At 43.7% G+C, this 19,533-nt stretch overlaps 1 protein-coding gene across 7 annotated transcripts in view; it reads right to left on the bottom strand.

The window, feature by feature from the left end:
• Positions 1-8,125: 8,125 nt before the first annotated feature.
• MBD5 (methyl-CpG binding domain protein 5) overlaps positions 8,126-19,533 on the bottom strand; it is a 486,804-nt gene continuing 475,396 nt past the window's right edge. For 6 of the 7 annotated variants that reach the window (XR_016035558.1, XR_016035557.1, XR_016035562.1 and 3 more), the window contains 3 exons: positions 13,485-19,146; positions 12,663-12,756; positions 8,126-8,716 (listed from right to left, as the gene is read on the bottom strand). Coding sequence is in view for 1 of the 7 variants with exons in the window: in XM_088829246.1 (XP_088685372.1) it covers positions 19,075-19,146 (72 nt within the window). In the remaining 6 variants the exon portion in view is untranslated. Of the gene's footprint in view, positions 8,717-12,662; positions 12,757-13,300; positions 19,147-19,533 lie in introns of those variants that run through there. The other variant, XM_088829246.1, reaches the window with a different exon arrangement.

The following is a 19,533-nucleotide window of genomic DNA, read 5'->3' as shown; positions in this document are numbered from 1 at the left end:
AGTTCCAAAGTGGGATCAAAAGAATTACAGTGAAACAAATGCCCCTTGAGAGCTGAATTCAGGTCAGTGACCTTAGAAATGGCCAACAAGCAAGCACACAAGTGGCGGGAAGGGAAGAGGGGTGTGTGTGTATGTAGCTGCTTGTCTTCCCTTTACTTCCTCAAGTGCCTGCAGCTGGTGACCTCTGGCCTGAAAGCCGATTGGCAGAGGAGCCCTGGAGGCCCTGGCCTCCAGTGTTACACATTTGTGTGTCCACAGTTACACGCACCCTGGGAAACCTATCTCTGCCAGGTGTCCTCTGGCCGCTGACCATCCCCTCCAGGGTCTGATCGTGTGAGGCAGGGAAGAGAAGAGAGAAACAGGGAACACATGTGGGGAGGTTTGCCTGCCGCACGAACCTTCTCAGCCCACGGATTCTTGTCTCTGTCTCAGGCACCGAGGCGGCCATAACAAAACACCACAGGCTCACTGGTTTAGGCAACAGAAATGCATTTCTCACCATTCTGGAGGCTGAAAGTCCACCATCAGGGCGCTGGCGGTTTGCTTTCTCCCGAGGCATCTCTCCTGGGCTTGCAAGCGCCTCTTGCCAGGTCCTTAGGTGGCCTCTGTCTGTGTGTACTCCCCTGAAGTGAAGATGCCTCAGGCATAGGCTTATCCTCTCATTTCATCCTGTGTCTCCTGAATCAGGGCTGGGGCAGTTCTCAGTGACGAAGCCCAGACGTGGGTTGGGGACACACGTGCTGCAGAGAGGAGTTTCTATTTCACTCTGGAAGTGCTGAAATACTCTAAGCCCAGCTGCATGCCGGGAAAAGAGCGTGTCTTTAACATGACACACCTGAGACTCCTCTGCCCGCTGGAGATTTAGGTTCAGCTTGGCCCTGACTGTAATCCAGTGTTCTCCCTACAGTTTCCTTGCCTGCTTATCTCCAGTTTCTCTCTGACTTTTTAAGTTCCTTGGATTTCTTGGCTCCAGACGAGACACAGGAGTCCCTCCCTTTACAGTCTCCACACACACACACACACACGTAGACACATGCAGCATTTTCACAGGTCACGTACTTTCCCAACAATTTCAGGTGGGGACAAGGAAACAGCTCATCAGTACAGAACCTTCTGCAGTCTCCTTCTGACCCCTTTCAGTCCCCACTTTCCCAAAGCCCAGGCTCCCTGCCTGATTTGGCCCCTGAAAAGTGGGGGTTCAGTTTTTATGCATTGCAAGTAGCACTCAGATCCCCTCTTTCAAGACTGAGGCACTCTTCCCACCCCTGCACCCCGATCTGCATGGAACATTCCCTGCTGAAGCTCTCACAGCTGAGTCTCTCCCCAGGACCTACCCCCTTGACTCAAGGGACCTGCCACACCTAACAGGGCATCCCAGGCACCGTGACTTCTCAGAGGATGTGGGGGTTCAAAGACATAGCTCCATCCTCAGTTAGGGATGACTCTGGGGCCATCCCAAGTCCAGTTCCTCCAGAACCGACTGCTGTCTTTTCTGTAACTTCTACCTCTGCTCGTTCTGGCCGCCCTCAACCCTCACAGGTGTTGCTCCTGAGAGCATTCCCCTACACACTGCCTGCTCTCAGCCCTCCCCCTCAGAGGCCGACTCTGGAAAATCTGACTCGAGACCTTGGGTCTGGCTGCCACAGGGGGCAGCCCCACCATGGTGCACTGTACCTCTGCAGTTTCCCCAGAGTCCTGGAAAGTCAAATTCTCTCCATTTATTAATCATCATTCCCCATTTTATCGACAGAGAAACTTGGGCTCAGAAAGAAGAAGGCATGCAGGCCCAGCGTCACCTGCTCCATTCATTAGTGGCTAAGCCAGCCAGAAGGCACAGCCACTGGGCTATGTGTAACTCCTGTAGGTTTGGTTAGTTGGTTAACTTGTCATGTGGCACTGTGGAGCCTGATTGTAAAACTAAGCCATATGGTTCTGTCTGTGGGACAAGAAAAATCTCTCCCTCAGCCTTAGTTCCACCCCTTTGTGCTTCCTTGTAGGTCTGCTCCATCAACAATCCCCTTTTCTCTCTAACATTTCCAGTTTGCCTTACTCAGAAAACTCCCAAATCTCCCCATCTGATTTGGTTGAGTTCTTTTGGATGACAGGAACTAGGAGCTGTTCCAGATGGTCAGATAGGCTCAGATGATCTCAGGAAATCCAATAAAGCTCAAGCATCTGAGTTTAGGAAGAGTTGACTCCCAGGAGCTTCAGAGAGTGCCCCTCATCTCCCTTGGGAGAGGCAGTAATCAAAATGGCTAAACAAGAGGACAGTCTATAGTTTTTATCATGGCTCTACTTTGAGTCTTCTCAGGCACAACTCCTTTGTGTCTTGGGTTCCTAAAATGAGGACGATCATAGCACCTGACTCATAGGATTGTTATGAGAAATAAATGAGGTGATATTCAAGCAAAGACCTACATCATGAGGCACCGTAGATTCATTGTTGCCATCTTTTACTCACGGCCTCTCCACTTTTCTCGTCGTATCTGTTTTTCTCTGTTCTTTCTCAGCCACTTCCTGTGGGTCCTCATGAGTTAGCCATGCACATGCTGGACAGAGGCTGCTCCATTCTCCTGTACCTATTTTCAGCTCAAGGATCCATCCCCAAAGAACATCTTCCATTTCTTGGCTTGGGGGCCTTACGAGAAGGAATGTGATTGTCCCCGGTCACCTTTTTGAGCCCAGTCATTTAAGCGTTAAGTCACTGGCAACTTTTTGAGCCCAATCATTCAAGCATTATGTCATTAGCAACTTGGGTTGGCCCTTCTCAAACCAGGTGCCCCCCTTGGTCCAATCACCTGAGGTTGGAGATGGCGGACCCCCTCTCCTCTCAGCAAGCGCAATGGGTGGAGTAGACTCTGAGGAGCGAGTGTAGGGAGGGCAGAAACCCAAGTGCACTTGCTTGCTGCCTCATCCTGCAAAACAGCGCACTCCTGATCTCCCCCATCACTATGGTTTCTCTCACCACACATGTTGAAGAGAAACCTTTCTTGATGGCCTTGCTTCCTCTCCATCTCCTTTAGCCCTTGATTGCCCCCTCTACTCCCTCATCTGGAAGTACTTCCTCAAAGCCCCTATTTGTCTCTTAGAAACAAAATCCACAGATCTCTCCTTGGTCCTTCTTCTCTTTGAACTCCCTGCATCACTGAGCCTCAGATCATCCATCCTCTGTGAAATTTCCCCTCAGCCTTGTGGGCCTCTTCCCTCACTCATCAGCTTGGCCACTTCTGCTACTTTCACAGATACTTGGGTGTGTAACCTTCCTAGATTATAAGCTTCTAGAGGTCAAAGACTGTGTCTTGGACAACTCCATATTCCACAAACCTTCCACACAGTAAGTGTGTGATTTACAGTATGAGTGTTTCATAACAACCCCCAAATCCTAGTGGTTTACAACAGCAAAGGTTTATTTCTTGCTCACATTTCAGGACTCCTGCAGATCAGTTTCAACTCTGCCCACCTCCGCCCAGCTCCAGTCTCCAAATCTCATCTCTTTTGTGGGACTGTGACCAAAGGAATAACAACCTTCTAATTTATCTGGTTCCCACCACAGACCCTTGGGTTAATCATGAGTACTTGGAATGGGTTTCATAAACTCACTGAAGAATTGTTATGTATCTGGATTGAGAGGGACCTAGCTTCCTGGTAGATTTCTCAGATCTAGAGTAGGCAAAACAAGGTGAACAACCCCTCGTCTGCTATTTAGTCTCACCGAGATTTGTCAGGATCTGGTGTGATCGGTGTTACAGGTGCTCAGTAAGCATTTGTTCAGTGGAAGAGATTCATTGTTCCTTGAACAAACTGGGCCTGATGTCAATTCCTGGCAAGGATAAAGAGAGCACTAGTGGGAATGCAACTAGTTAGTGAATTCCATCACGCTGTCAGGTACATGAACTACCTGTTAGAGGGTATGATTTAAGAACCCAGAAGTGAATGCCCCCCTCTTTTAGCACCAGTTGATTCTGAGTCATTTGCGATACAAAACTCAGTCCCTAAACTAGTTCCAACAATAAATCCAACTACACCAAAACCCATCGTGATTTTTTGCAATTTCACTATAGATTTTCAGAGGCATGGGAGGAGTTCCCGTTGCATAGCAGATAGCATCTTTCTTGTAAATCTCTTTATAGGAAAGAAATCTTTTTAGATAAGTCTCTTCTCCTAAAGTCTCCTCCTGACTCGCCTGTCGGAAATGGGGTGGGCGGGAGGGTGGGAAGCCTGCCTCTTTCTCTGTCCTCCCGCACAACAGTCAGCACCTCCTCCTCCAAGCTCTCTCCTGCCCTGTCAAGTGGCTGGGGAGGCTCTCCTACTTCAAAAAGGGATTATCACAGCATCTTCTTAAATCCAACCTCTTCCCTCCAGAAACTTTCACATAAGAGCTACCTGGAAGACATTTTCTCCATTTTGTTAGGAACTGTACAAATACATTTTTGGTGAGGTTGGATACAGTTTTATATCCACTCATTAACTGTGAGAAATCTATTTCATGTGCCTGAACTTCATCTTATATATAAGCCTTGGGGAAACATGACAGTTTGGCTTAGTGGATAAGTGCTTGTACCTGAGTTGGCCCAGGCTCTTCCCTGGGGGCTGCTACTTTCTACCTGGGTAAAACAGACAAATTACCTCAGACCTTTCAGTTTTAGATTCCAGATCTGTTAAATGGGGAAACAGTAGTACTTGTCCCATAGCATGGGGAGTGGTGTGTCATTTAACTCTCCCAACATGTAGAGAGCTTAGCATCGTTCCAGGCATATGATCAGTGTTTCCAAAATATTAGTGATTATTTTTATCTTAGCAATAGTTATACCAGCAAAAACAAAATATTTCAACCACATATTCTGTTAAAAACATATGTATTAGCTTTAAACGTGTCTGCAAGTTTTTGTCCACTCCATCGGAAGAGGCAATCGAATTCCCCTCTTCCAGGATGTGGGCTGGCTTTAGGGCCTTGCTTCCAATGAAACAAATTGAGCAGAAGCAATAACACGACTTAGGAGGCTAGGTTAGTAAAGGCAATGCAGTTTCCCCTGGCTCTTTCTAACGTGTGTTGGGACACTTGCTGTTGTAATCCAGACACAACGCTGTGAGGATGCCCAGACCACACAGAGAAGCCATGTGTTCTGGCCAAGGGTGCCAGCTGTGGTCCTGACTGACAGCCAGCATCAACCAGCCACTGGACACATGGGCAGGAAGACTTCATCAGGACTCCTCAGCACCATGTGACTGCAACCAAGACCTCAGATGATAGCCACCTAGCTGAGACTGGGGTAGGCACACCCAGGTGATGTGGCCATAGTACTGGCACATCTTGACAAGAGCTGCTAATTACGTTCTTTGCTATTTCCTAGCTGTTCTGCAAAAACATCTGTGTTATACGTCATCATCTAAGTTACCTCATTTTTAGGTGCATTGGCAAGAACACCACCTTTTTGTCTCCTATGATGACAGGATGTAACACTAGAATGTCCTACCCCGTTTCCTGCTATCTTCTATACAATTATTGGGCATTCAGGGCATTTCTTTGATCTTACAGGGATTTGTAAATCTTGACCATGGAAATTACATGGGACAGATTGGGATGGACTGGTGAGGGTCTCTGGTGCCCATCTAAGTTCATCTTATGTGACTTCCTGCTCAGCTACTGGGAAAAGCATTATCTTCTTGCCTTGGGAATTTTGCCTCATATAATCTGTTACAGTAAAAAAGAGAAAGGCAAAATCCATTCCAAGGAAGATAATAGCCTATTGTGAGATAAAAGGACAATATAAGGACAACATGTACACATTAATTGGATTCTTTCTTGTCATTCCATCTGTTTCATTTAATTCAGTCCAACAAAAAGGACAGGTGTGGAGTGAGAGTGGGGGACCCAAGTTATATGGAGAAAGTGTCTCAACAGATTGTCTCTTCATTGTCAGGCCCTGAGTAGGTAGAACTGATAAAGGTGAACACTGTAAGCCCTAGCAGAAGTCTCCTTCATAGACGCGGAGTAGCAAGAACATGCTGATCACTAGCTCTCTTCCACCGAAATCTAGGCCCAGTGAGTGGTGTGACTCGCCCAAAGTCACACAAGTAATCAGGAACGGAGCTGAGATCACAGTATAAGCCTTCTGAATCCAACCTCACGGCTCTGAGTTCCAAATATAACCCCATTAAACTGCTGACCTTAACCTTCCCCTTCCCCATGCTGTAACTTTGCAGTAGCCTTAACAGCGAGAAAAGCTGCTACAATGAGAAGCCTGCATGCTGCAATGAGAGAGCAGCTCCTGCCCTCTACAATTAGAGAAAGCCTGTGCACAGCAGTGAAGACCCAGGACAGCCGAAAACAAATAAATAAACAAAGGAATATATATATATATAATTTAAAAATTGAAAAAGAAAAGACCTGCTGGTATCCCACTCTTACCGTGAGTTGGCTTCTGCTTACCTTCTGAGCTTGTCTACCTCTTTCTTCTTGGATGTCACACTCAAGACTTATTAGAGTTCCCAGAAAACCATGCTATTCTCTTCCCATTCCCACCCTCCACTCTACCCCTGGCCTTTATACTCCATTCCTTCTCTCTGCAATGTCCTTTACCCCTCCTGGCAGTGTCTGAATTCCTACTCTTCCTGAAGTCACTAATCTGATTCCTCAGTTTTTAAGCCTCCCAGTATTTCTGTAATTCACAACTGGCTGTGGCTCTTGTCAGTGTATTGTAATGATTGCTCACAAGTCTTTCTCATTTACTGGAACAAAAGCCCTGGAGGGAGGGACCTGTATCTCAGCAACAAGTTACTCTATAAATATTTACTGAAGGAATGAACAGACAACTCACCTCCCTTGGAAATCTTGGCATTATCTGGAGAAATGGAAATCTACCATTTCCATCTCCAAAAAATGGAAATCTGCTTTATGAGTATCATCACTGTTCATTCGGTTTATTCTTTAAGCTTATAAAGTCTCCAGAACTCTCAGATTAGAAATCTATTATAAGCCAATATCCCTCTGAGCTGGTCTCCTCAGGAGAAAGTTTCTCAGGATAGTAAACTCCAAGATCTCTAAGAAATGTCTGTCTTTTTGCCTTAAAATGACCTTAATACATAAGACTAAATACCTTATGACATCGAGGTACTATGTTTTGCTTTTTTTGCAAAACAGCTTCCTAAGTGCATTCGTATGAACTTCACGATAACCCTCTGGGGCCGGGAGGGTGATATCGGCTTTCCTTAGTATAGATGAGAAAACTCAGGCTGAGAGACGGTAAGGCACTTGCCCAAGGTCACACAACAGAGCTGAGACTAGAACCCAGTTTAGTTTCTTTTGTACAATACTATGACTTTAAGAATGAGTTGCCTAGAACCACAGATCTTGGGGATCTAGTGAGAACGTTCCAGGACTTTCCTGGGGCTGAGAGTGCATAGAATATCTATGCATGTACACATTCAGGGTGCCTGACCTGGTGTGTGGGTGGGCAGGCCTACTGTGGTGTTGGCCTGCCCTCTCACTTCTACCAGACGTGGTGTCAGCAGTGCTGGGCCTATGGTCTGGCCCTTGCATAATGGGTCAGCAACTCTCCTGAGCAGATGACCCTGTCTTACATGCAAGCAGGTGTATTTGATAGACACTTGGTGCCTCAGACAATAAAGAATCTGCCTGCAACGCAGGAGATCTGGGCTCAATCCCTGGGTTGGGAAGATCCCTTGGAAAAGGGAATGGCAACCCACTCCAAGATCCTCGCCTGGAGAATCCCATGGACAGAGGAATCTGGCAGGCTATAGTCCATGGGGTCACAAAGAGTCAGAAATGACTGAGCGACTAACACTCGAACTTATAGAAAGACAATGTTATTCACTTCACATAACCTAATATAAAACACAGATTTCACATCAGTTATCAGACTTTTAGGGATGCTTGCTTCATTTCTTTTTTTTCCCTTTACCTACCATTTAATTAGAATTGAGCACAGAAAGTTGAATAAGGAAAACCAGGTCCTTCCTCAAGGAGATCCCGTTGGTGGTCTGTTCCATCGCTGCCTTTGCTACTGGAGCAACATGCTACGACCTCCCAGTATTTCACCACTTAGAGTCATCTCCAAAGTTGAGTGCACACACCCCAGGCATGGGGCAAGATAATCCACTGGGGTGAGAAAGAGGAAAAAAGTTAAGACTTCTACTTCTGTTTGGTTCATTTCAGTCTTTCCTAATTTTTATTTTGGGTGTTTTATAACATATATTCAGTAGTACACATAAAACACACAAATGTAAATATTTATGTATAGTATATCCTCAATTTTATTCTTATTTTACTGATAGGAATTTCTGATAATAAAGTTTGGAAACCGCTGCTTTAGAACAAGGAAAGGTATTCTTTGAGGCAGAAACAATGTCTCTTTTTTTAAAATTATGTTCTCTGCTCTGAAAGCTGTGAGCTCCTCACAGTGGCTATGGCCATAGGGCCTGATCTCTTGGCTGACCCGATTGCCTTACGAAGCACAGAAACACAGGGCACACACTTTCTCCTCCTCCCAGGATGCCTCACCGGCTTCATCACCACCTTGGACATTTGGGAGGAGCTGGAAAGCCAGGAGAAAGCTGGGGGTGAGGGAACCGTCTCTCTTCAGCTTTGCCGTCTCTTCCTTAGATGGTGGCTTGTCCAGGAAGAGCTGGCGTATTACTCCACGCCCATCCTCGCACGCTTTCTTTCCCGGCTGCTGTGAATTTTTTGCTCCTCATTCTGTACCAAATAAACCAGAACAGTGAGACTCAGCCTGAAATCACAGGCTCCTGAAATCACATGACCCTACTTGCTCATGTTAAAACTGGAAGGAAACCACCAATGCAGATAATCCCTATTTGATTGGAAAAGGGGGACAGAGCCTGCGACAGACCTCAGAAGACTTCCTAAGGCTATCTTCCCTGACCAGGAAAGCTTTTTAAGATTAACTTGGCAGGGACAGCTATATTCTGGGAGGATTCCATTTCAGTCGAGGGACCAAAGCTTTGGGCGACGAGTCATCTTGGCCCTGTTCTCCATAAGCAGTATTCTTTGGTGGCCCAGGGAGCTGAAGTTGAAGCTGCCCCTGGCAAATGAGTGTTCAGTTGAGCCTATTCCCTTCCTGCATCAGTGTTTGACAAGCTCTGTCCCCTGCTAAAGCAAGATGTGCCTCAGGGTTCGCAGTCTGAAAAGTGTTTTTCACATACTTCAATAGTGTTCAGTTCAGTTCAGTTGCTCAGTCGTGTCCGACTCTCCGCGACCCCATGAATCACAGCACGCCAGGCCTCCCTGTCCATCACCAACTCCTGGAGTTCACTCAGACTCAAGTCCACAGAGTCAGTGATGCCATCCAGCCATGTCATCCTCGGTCGTCCCCTTCTCCTCCCGCCCCCAACCCTTCCCAGCACGTTTTTTGCCTATGTACAAAAAAGGCTAGGTACAGTATTCAGACATGAATTTCCAATTAAGAAACAAATAGTAACCCTTAATAGGAAAAGAGTCTTATGCTAGGAAGGATTGGGGGTGGGAGGAGATGGCGATGAGATGGCTGGATGGCATCACCGACTCGATGGACATGAGTTTGAGTGAACTCCGGGAGTTGGTGATAGACAGGGAGGCCTGGCGTGCTGTGATTCATGGGGTCACAAAGAGTTGGACACAACTGAGCAACTGAACTGAACTGAACTGAATAGCACTAAAAAACACTACCAGATTATTAGTTCTTTCCTCTTTGAATGTTTTTTATTTTTGGCTGCACTGGTCTTCACTGCTACGAGAGGGCTTTCTCTACTTGCGGTGAGTGGGGGCTACTCCTAGGTGCAGTGCCCAGGCTTCTTCTGTTGCAGTGGCTTCTTTTGTTGCGTAGCATGGGCTCCAGGGCATGCAGGCCTCAGTGGTTGTGGTGCATGGGCTTCAATATTTGTGGCTCATGGGCTCCAGAGTGCAGGCTCAATAGTGTGGCACTTGGGCTTAGCTGTCCTGCAGCATGCGGGATCTTCCTGGACCAGGGATCGAACCAGTGTTCCTTGCACTGCAAGGTGGATTCTTAACCACTGGACCACCAGGGAAGCCCTCCTCTCCTCTTTTAAAAGCATGCTTCAGTGTATTTTCTGTTTTCATTTTCATGCATGTTCAGCCCAGTATAGTTATGAACATCTTCTTCCCACCCTCTATATCCTCGAATCATCTGGGGACTTCCTGACACTTGCTTGGTTCAAAGGTTTACTCCTCTCAGGAGCACCTGTGTTGAAGTCAGGGACGAGAAATAAATGGTTCAATGTGAACAGCAGGACTCTCTTAAGTGACTATCCCACAGAAGACTGGTTCTTTCTTCAAGATAAGTGAAGACTTTCTCATTCCCATCTATGGACGAAGGAACTGAGCGAGGCTCCACTTCTATTACTAACAGTAATAACAATACAGTAGCTTGACTTGCATAGCACTGACTCCAAGTCTACACTCTGCTAAGTGCTTCATGTAGATTAATCTGTTTAACTCTCAAAGTTCTGATTCTATTATCCCCACTTTCAGATGATGACACTAAAGCACTTAGAGGCAATCTACCTGAGATCACACAGCCACTGAATGACTGGACTCACACCCTAGGAGTTTGGCCCCAGAATCTTTTCAGGGATTTGTGCTAACACCAAATTTCAAACTCCCCTCTACCCCACCCCTGCCATCCCACCCAAAGTCAAATACACTTTCCCCTGGAGCAACCGACTCCCATATTCTTGCCTGGAGAATCCCCAGGGACAGAGGAGCCTGGCAGGGTAGAGTCCACAGGGCTGCAAAGAGTCAGACACAACTGACTGATTAAACACACACACTTGTAGTAAAACTCTGCATTCCCTGACTTGACTGATTACAAATTGTTCAAACTTTTCACATCTTGAGTTACTTATTTAAAGAGCCAGTTCTAACTTCACTCTGAGGTTGAAGGTTGCAAGTTCTGTTTCTGTTCTGGTTACCACAGCCAGTGCACTTGGAGATATTATCTTCCAGACTAGTTTCTTAGGACATCATTTTGCTGGTCCACTTCTGAATGTGGCATTGTAGGCAAAAGAATTCATTTAAGTCCATTCTAAAGGAGATCAATCCTGGGTGTTCATTGAAAGGACTGATGCTAAAGCTGAAACTCCAATACTTTGGCCACCTCATGTGATGAGTTGACTCACTGGAAGACTCTGATGCTGGGAAAGGTTGGGGGCGGGAGGAGAAGGGGACAACCAAGAATGAGATGGCTGGATGGCATCACCGACTCTGTGGACATGAGTTTGAGTGAACTCCGGGATTTGGTGATGGACAGGGAGGCCTGGCGTGCTGTGATTCATGGGGTCGCGGAGAGTCGGACACGACTGAGTGACTGAACTGAACTGAACTGAACTGAAGAAATACCCCAGGGAACAGATTCAGAAACTGGGCTGGACAGGAAGCACCAGAAAAGGCCTCTGTGTCACAGTTTGCCCTGGACAGGGAAATCACTCTACCTTTAAAGGCTTCTTGGGGAGACAGCAACTCTACACACAACTCCTCCTTAGGCTGGGCAACCACTTTCCCTGGCAGCAAGTTCCCTTTCCTAATCTAAACCTTTTAAACTGTAGCTTAAAAATAAACTTCCTGGAGAAGGGAATGGTAACACACTCGAGGATTCTTCCCTGGAGAATCCCATGGACAGAGGAGCCTGGTGGGCTACACAGTCCATGGGGCTGCAGAGAGTTGGACACGACTGAGTGACTAAGCACGCACACACAGATGCCTGCTATGTGACAGACATTTAAGAGTTAACCTGCATTATTTCATTGTATCCTTCATCAAACCCATGAGGGAAGTGCTGTTATTATCCTTCTTTTTTAGAAGAGGAAGCTAAGCACAGATAAAGTAACTTTCCCAAAGTCAAACAACTAGTTAGTGGCACAGCCTAGATATGAATGCAGATGAACCCTCACCAAGGACCAGTTTGGAAACTTTATAATGGGCTGCCTGCCCACTGAGGCTCCATTTCCTGTGCACAGGACACTGCAGAGAGAAGGTCTATTTGCCGGTATCTGGATCATAGGATTAGATGCCTGTTATTGCATTGCTTCTGCCTTTTTTTTAAAAAAAACCCAGATAATTAGCTTTAAAAAGCTCTCAAGTTCAATGATCATTGAATGTAGGAGGTGACTAATTGTGGCTGGGGATACTTTGAAGGGCATGTACATAATCATGGACAGGAATGGATGATGAAAGGCCACTGCGGTCTCCCCTGCTGTGAGGCAGAGGTCCTTGTAGCCAGATGGCCTTGTTCTGGGCCTGACTCCCTGCGGTCCTGCTTTCCTGTGTTTCCATAACCCTTGGTGCTCAGCTGGTACCTCCGACAACTCGTATGCTCCTCTGCAGCTTCCTGTTTTCCAGTGAGATGTACAGGATGAAGCATCGTGCCGAGATCCTAGACCTGACGTACACTTACCTGTGCATTCTGAGAAGCAGGCCTTGCTTTCTAACAATCTAACGAAATGCTTTGGTACTTCAAACTTACCCAACCTCTGATCATCCCAGGAGAAACATCATTGCTCTTCTAATAGAGAACTAATTTGTGTGAAGACACTGGGAATCACGTTGTTAGAAGTAACTGTACATGTGCTGAGTAGCATTTCTTCATGACTATTAAAGTGAATTTATACAAATATAGTTATATACATACCTCGACTGGGTTGGAACTTGTTCAACAAATGTAATATGAAGAATTATGGTGGGCCCCGATCTTTTAGAAATTTTGCTTTTAAAAAACGCCGCACCTGGAATATAGCCAATATTTTATAACAACTTTAAATGGATATACTCTATGAAAGTCTCGAATCACTCATCACTACATGGTACTCCTGAAACTAACATAATACTGTAATCAGCTATATCTCAAAATAAAAAATGTTGTACTTGATGTTGTCCCCTTCCATATTCAAGCTCTTTACCCTGCAGTTAGAATAATCTTTCTGAACCACCAACCTGGTCACGTAATGCTGTCCTTAAACCCTGCAATGGTACCCATTACTGTCATGTGACAGTGAGGTCTTTTTAAAAAAAATTAATTACTGGCCACGCAGTGTGGCTTGTGGGATTTTGCAGCTTGTGGGATTTAGTTCCCTGACTAGGAATTGAACCCAAGGCTTTGGCAGTGAGAGCAAGGAATCCTAACCACTGGCTCACCAGGGAATTCCAGATAGTGCAGTCTGACCTGCCCAAACCCCCTTCCCCCACATCCTGTTCTTTGCCCAGCCTCTCTCATTTCCCCTCACATTCTACTCTAGCTGGTTTTCTCTCCTGCTTCCTCTAACCTCCAAGTCTCACAAAAGCCCTTCTCTCTGCCCATAACAAGCTCTCCTTTACCCTCCCCCAGAATACACACTTCTCCTCTGCCTAATTCCGATTCACCTTTCCCTGACCCTCCTTCAAGGCTCCATCCCCATTAAGCTAAGTGAGGGGGCTGCAATGCACTTCCTTATACCAGGCCCTTTTTCATACTTACATGTTTAAGTGGTCTCTTCCTTAGGCAGCTCTGTGAGGGCAGAAAATGGGTCTGTCTTATTCATATTGCTGCATATTGGGTGTGGCAGAGTGGGACTCAACAAATATTTACTGAATGAATAAATGTATCAGTAACATCTCCAAGATCTATCGAAATGCTTCTGTCAGAACTTCAAAGAAGATCACACAAAAACTACTAATACCTGAATCAGGCTGCTGTAGAGAGGGTTTAAACTAGATCCTTATGTACATGGGCTTCCCTGGTAGCTCAGCTGGTTAAGAATCTGCCTGCAGTGAATGAGACCTGAGTTCAATGCCTGGTTGGGGAATATGCCCTGGAAAAGGAAATGGCAAACCGCTCCAGCGTCCCTGCCTGGAAAATCCCATGAACAGAGGAGCCTGGCAGGCTGCAGTCCATGGGGTCGCAAAGGGTTGGGCACGACTGAGGGGGTAACACTTTACTTCATATACATATATTCATACACATCCCCTTAGCCATAGTCATAATTTTGACTCAGAGGAGACAGCTATGCTGTCACCAGGAAGCCTTCCACCAAAGTGGGCCATCACTCTTCCTGCAAACTCTGAACCACACTACTTAGGTAATTCTAAGCTCTACCTGGGAGTTCTCAAAACAGATTATCTTGGGTCAATCTGATCATCAAAAGTGTCAAACATGTTCAAAATAAAACTGAAGCTAATGTACTCACTTCCTTTAACCATGGACTGAGAAGCACTTCTTTGGCATGGGTTTTGTTTTGGATTTTGATCCTGGAATGAGTTTTCTGTTGATTATAGCATGCAAAACATGCCCATATTTTACACAGACATATGTTCCATAACTGATTCCATTAATGCTGTGGTTTTCAAATCTCACTTTGTCTCTCACCCCCACTCCTACCCCCAGAGATATTTGGCAGGGGCTGGATTCATCACTATTTGTCACAATTTGGAAGGGACACTCCTAGCATTTGGTGGGGAGAGGTAAGGGAGGCTGCTAAACATCCTAGGATGCACAGGTGCCCCCACGACAAAGAATGAGCTCACCCACAGTGTCAACAGTGCTGGTGCCGAGGAACCCCAAGTCGAAGTGACACTCTGTAGACACCTTGGTGCACAAGAACTAGGCCCTCTGTGTCTATGTGGGGCTCTTCATGAATTATGGAAACAAAGCAGAAAAGAATAAGTTAAAAGCAGTAAGAAAGCTGTGGATCTTCCCCTGCCTGTGATTTAGAGATTAAAATGCCCAGCTTGTCTCTAAAGTAGAATTATTCAGTTTGGGGAAGTTTCCTAGGTAGATCCCAATCCTGAATCAATGAATCTCCTATGGAAATCTCATAAATCAAGGCATTTAGTGTGCATTTGAACAGACTCTTGAGTGTGAAAAGGAGTTCTGGTGAATTCAAAACCATATTTGTTTTTCACACTGAAAATGTTCAGGTCATTTTCTTTTTCTAATAGTATAACCATTTGGACAAAAATATCCATCTGATATGCAGGTGAAATGTAAATTGCTACTCTTCTGCACAGACAGTCCAGTATATTTATACTTAATCCATAAAGGCATGATGTTACAAAACACATTTGTATATTGTGAAGCCATCTGGCATCAAATTTTCCAATTTATAGACAACTTTGTATTTACATAACAAATTATTAAATCAACCATTTTTTCCGGCTTATAAAAGGTCACTGAGGTACACACACAGTGTGTATAAAAGCAGATAAGGCTGATAATACATATTTACAGTAGATACAAATTAATCTTTCATATTTGAAGATAATGCTTTTTATATATTTTTTTCTACATCAGACTCCCCACTGTTAGCAGGTTTTCCCATGCTTGAGTTGTGTATTGCTTTTTGGCTCACTGATTTAATATTCACTTCTTGGTTGTTTACACATATGAATTACTAATATTCTTATCTCTTTGGCTAATGCAAATGTGATAGAATGAATGAAAGAAAAAGATAAATGATAATTCAACATTACAGTTCTGGTTGGTTGATAGTATTTGTTCATGGTCCCAAATGAGTCAAGTAATGCATCACTCATTTTATATATGACAATGAGAAGTTTTGAGTCTTGCATTACACCATTTGGGCAAAAATGGGCAAAGTAAACAAGATATCAGAGTTTTGGTAAGGTCTAAAATCTTGGCTTTCTTTTCAGAAAGAGTAATGTCATCAACATGTTAAGCATCTTAGATTTAAAAATCTCAGTGCAAAACCACTTGTGATTTACAAGGGAACTTTGCAAACTGAATGGAAGATTTCCAAAGTTAACTACAATATGTTATCATGGTCTGAAACGAAAAAGAATCATCTCATGGGATGAGTCAGCTGATAATCTTCATAAACCTTACAGAAAGCAGAAAAACCACTCTCCATTCATCTCAAAATTCTGCAGTGTTATGTTCAAAAAAGAAGCTTGTGTTTACTTAAAAAACAGACACAGCAAATAACTCAAAGTCGGGGTTCAAATAAAAGACTAAAAGTGGCCCATGATATCACAAGGGATGAAGATTCTTCTCAAAGAATTTACATGCACAATAGGACTGAAAAGTATAAACCAAAAATGTTCCTTTAAATAAACAGAAACCCTGACTGCTTTTAATACTACAAACAAGACAAATTAAACAAGAGCTGCTCAGTTAGATTTCACTCATTTGAAATAATCTTAAAAACCACTTAAGGGTACAGTTTATTCTTCCTGTGTATCCTATGACTGTTAAAGGGCACAAAATAAAATTAGATTTCCTTTTCCAAGAGGGGCTGTATGTTTTTAAAATTTTTTCCATTCTGCTTCCATTCTCTGATTTGTTGAAAAAATTTTATTCTAGGGAATAAAAAAATGTAATAATGTAGAGGGCTAGCCTTCATTTTTAAAAAATGAATAGGCTTTAATACAAAGAGAAAGAAATGGCTCTATGGGCAAAATTCAAGTATGAGTGACCAATTTTTTAATTGTAAAGTAGGTGCAACATTTAAAAAGAAATGTTACAGCACTGCATGACTTGTAATGCTAACAATATTTACATTAACTGCTTACATGAAACCATAGAACTATAGAAGAGAGAGAGAGAGAAAAAAAAAAACCAAATATGTGGACTGAAATAATACCTAGAACTCACGACCAGCGGTAAGCAACCAGTGAAATCATGGGCACAGACATACTTTACATGGTCTACTGATGTAAAGTATACATGGGGAGGGGAAAGCACACACATAATTAGCTCAAAAACACCCAAAAGAAGGCTTGGTAGACACAAACTTAGTCTGAAGAGAAAAAACTAAAGGCTAAAAAAACTTCCACATGTCAACACACACGAACACCCACATATACGTAGACATACCCAATACACACACACGCATATGCTGTGAGTCTGTAAATAAAAACACCTGTGCAGACAAAACAAGAAAAAAGCATGTTGGTGCAAAAAAAAAGGGACATTAATGGTTTAAATATACCAAACACATCAACTTATAACAAAAATATGTCAACTAAAGTACACAGAAGGTGACTTCAGGGGACTGTGGGAAAGACCAGGCAGGCAATCCCACGATTACATCAAAGACAACTCAACCTACCCCTAGAAGGAAGGGTTCCTGCCTCCGGGCCGTGAAGCCCCGTGTAGCCAGTTGCATTCTGTCAGGCTTGGGAGGTAGGAGTGAGGGTGGAAATTGAAAGGACAGAGAGACACAGGAGACCTGGGGAAGAACTAAGAGCTGTTGATATCAAAAATGAGCCCCGTGGAGTGCTCTGTGCTGTGGCCCCGAGAAATCAAATGGAGGAATGACCTTGGTCTCCTTTTTCCTGAGTGACTGGAACTCTGCTACATTATGGGATGGAGGAGTTGCAGGGGTGGATGAGAGAAGAGGAGAGGGAGGTGGTGGACATCAGGGGTTCAGAGTCTGCCACTGGAGGGCCTCCCAGTGGCTGGAGCATTAGGCAGCTGAATGAGCCCCAAGCTGGGGGAAGAGGCAGTCCTCTCCAGGGGTTTAAGGGTTTGGAGGTGGGGCTTGTGGTTCTACACAAGGATAAGGAATCCCTTCCTTTGACAATCCATCAGTTGAATCCAATCCAATCAGTTTCAGGCAGGGGGCCTGAAACTTGGCTCCACTGCCTGGGAGATAGGGTTACACCACCACCACAAAAAAAATAAATAAAATGTGAAAAAAAGACGGAAAATTATGTTGTGCTACATTTCTTATTAATAACCTTGTACTTTACAATGGCTCACAGTTTTAGGTTTTGTATACTTGCAATGTAGTATCTTCTCTACATTTCGTTTCACATTTTTTTACTTAATATAATATAAATAATTTGGTTAATAGATTCAACCTGCACATTTCAGCCACATTAATATATATAAGAATCTGTTAATGGTATAAATAATTCTTTAAATAAAATAAATCTGATATGTTACATAATACTGATAAAAAATTACCATTGCTAATAATTTTGTAAGCCACCTTAACTTCTGGTATAAGTAAAACTGATGAATGGATATGAAACTTGGTTTGATGATTCGCATTTATTTTTGCTACTACAGAAAAACTGAATTATAATCAACCTTACCTCCAATAAAGGTTTCAAAGTGGGGGTTTGTCTCCAGGTATGGAAACAGAAAGTTTTATCTTGTCAGGTACTGTTTGCAAAAACGCCTCAACTCTGAGCATCAATGGTGGTGCAGCATAAGTTTTCTAGTTCAACAGGTGGCTATCAAATGTTAACTACAGAAATGACTGAGTAAAATATCCCATCTAAGATTTTTTTTATAAAACCTATTCTACTTTAAAACTTAGGTAAAAAAAATATGCAACAAATGGTTGCAGTTTCTGAATTCTTAATTTAGATCTGTGAGCCCTCGTCCCTTTAGAAATCTGCAAGGTTTCAATTTCCTAGACACCCAAAATCAAGTCCAGTGCTTCCAGGCAAGGTTCATTTAAAACAGACAATATAAATGGACACTTGGTGGTTTGCAGTGTATGTCATAATTCAGGTAATACATCATCATGCCTTTTCTCTGCTGTTAAATACAAAAACAGCATCTTTTACATTATCATAGAAAAGCATTTATGTTGTATTTTTATTTATCACTTTACACTTGTAGTCTCTGGTAGGTGTACTCCATAGAAACCAAAGAATTTTGTACACTATTTCTTTGTACAATAAAAGATAAAGTGTGCATTAGGTATGCTTGTACATGACAATATTGTACAATATTTACATTTCTGATGTCACCATGAAATTCTGTATTTTCTATATACAACACTGAAAATTCTTCAGAAACATTTGGACTGTTTCTTATAATCACAATTTTAGTATTATAGAAAAAGAGTTTCTCAGTAATCTCTTGACCAATTACCACTCTCATCATTCAGGGATTCTGATTGGTTTTCCAGCATTCTTTATCCTTCCTGATCAAAAAAATATCATATCACTGTTTCTTTTAGCACCCTGTGGTGGTGGTAACTATCTGCCATAGAATAAATATTGATATAACAGTGGCTATATCAATACTTATCTACAGACACGTCTGTGCATATTCCTTTAATAAACACTGCGCATTGGTGGAGTAGTCCCTGTTATCTGGAGATCTTCCTCCTCTTGGGTTTGGGGGGTCTCATCTGTCTGTCTCCCTGTGGGATTTGGTGAACCTGGAAATAGAGAGGTAGGGAAAAAACAACAGCAGAGGTTGAAATCACAAACACTATGGGATTTCCAACAGAGAAGCAGGGTAGGCAGCAGACTCTGGCTTTCGTTTTCAATCACGGCCATCTTGAGGCATTTAACAGTTTTACAAGACTCAGATCTCAGTGTGCCTACAGTCACTACAGAGGATAAGGAATCTTGGAAGCTGACAAGCAGAGCAACACTCTGCGGATCTCCCAACCAGTGGAATACAGAAGAGGAACTGGAAAAAAATCAAAGTGGGAGAGGGGATGTGCAGTTGCTACCCCTGCTGTTCATTGAAGATGAAAATAAGACTTTTCCCATCAGAGATCCCCGGATCACTAACTTCACTGGGGTTCTGGAAAAGTCAA

This window comes from Moschus berezovskii, chromosome 2 (genome assembly GCF_049115385.1).
Source record: "Moschus berezovskii isolate FMDL1 chromosome 2, NW_MosBer_1.0, whole genome shotgun sequence".
NCBI lineage: Eukaryota > Metazoa > Chordata > Mammalia > Artiodactyla > Moschidae > Moschus > Moschus berezovskii.
This window is presented reverse-complemented; position numbering and strand designations above follow the sequence as displayed.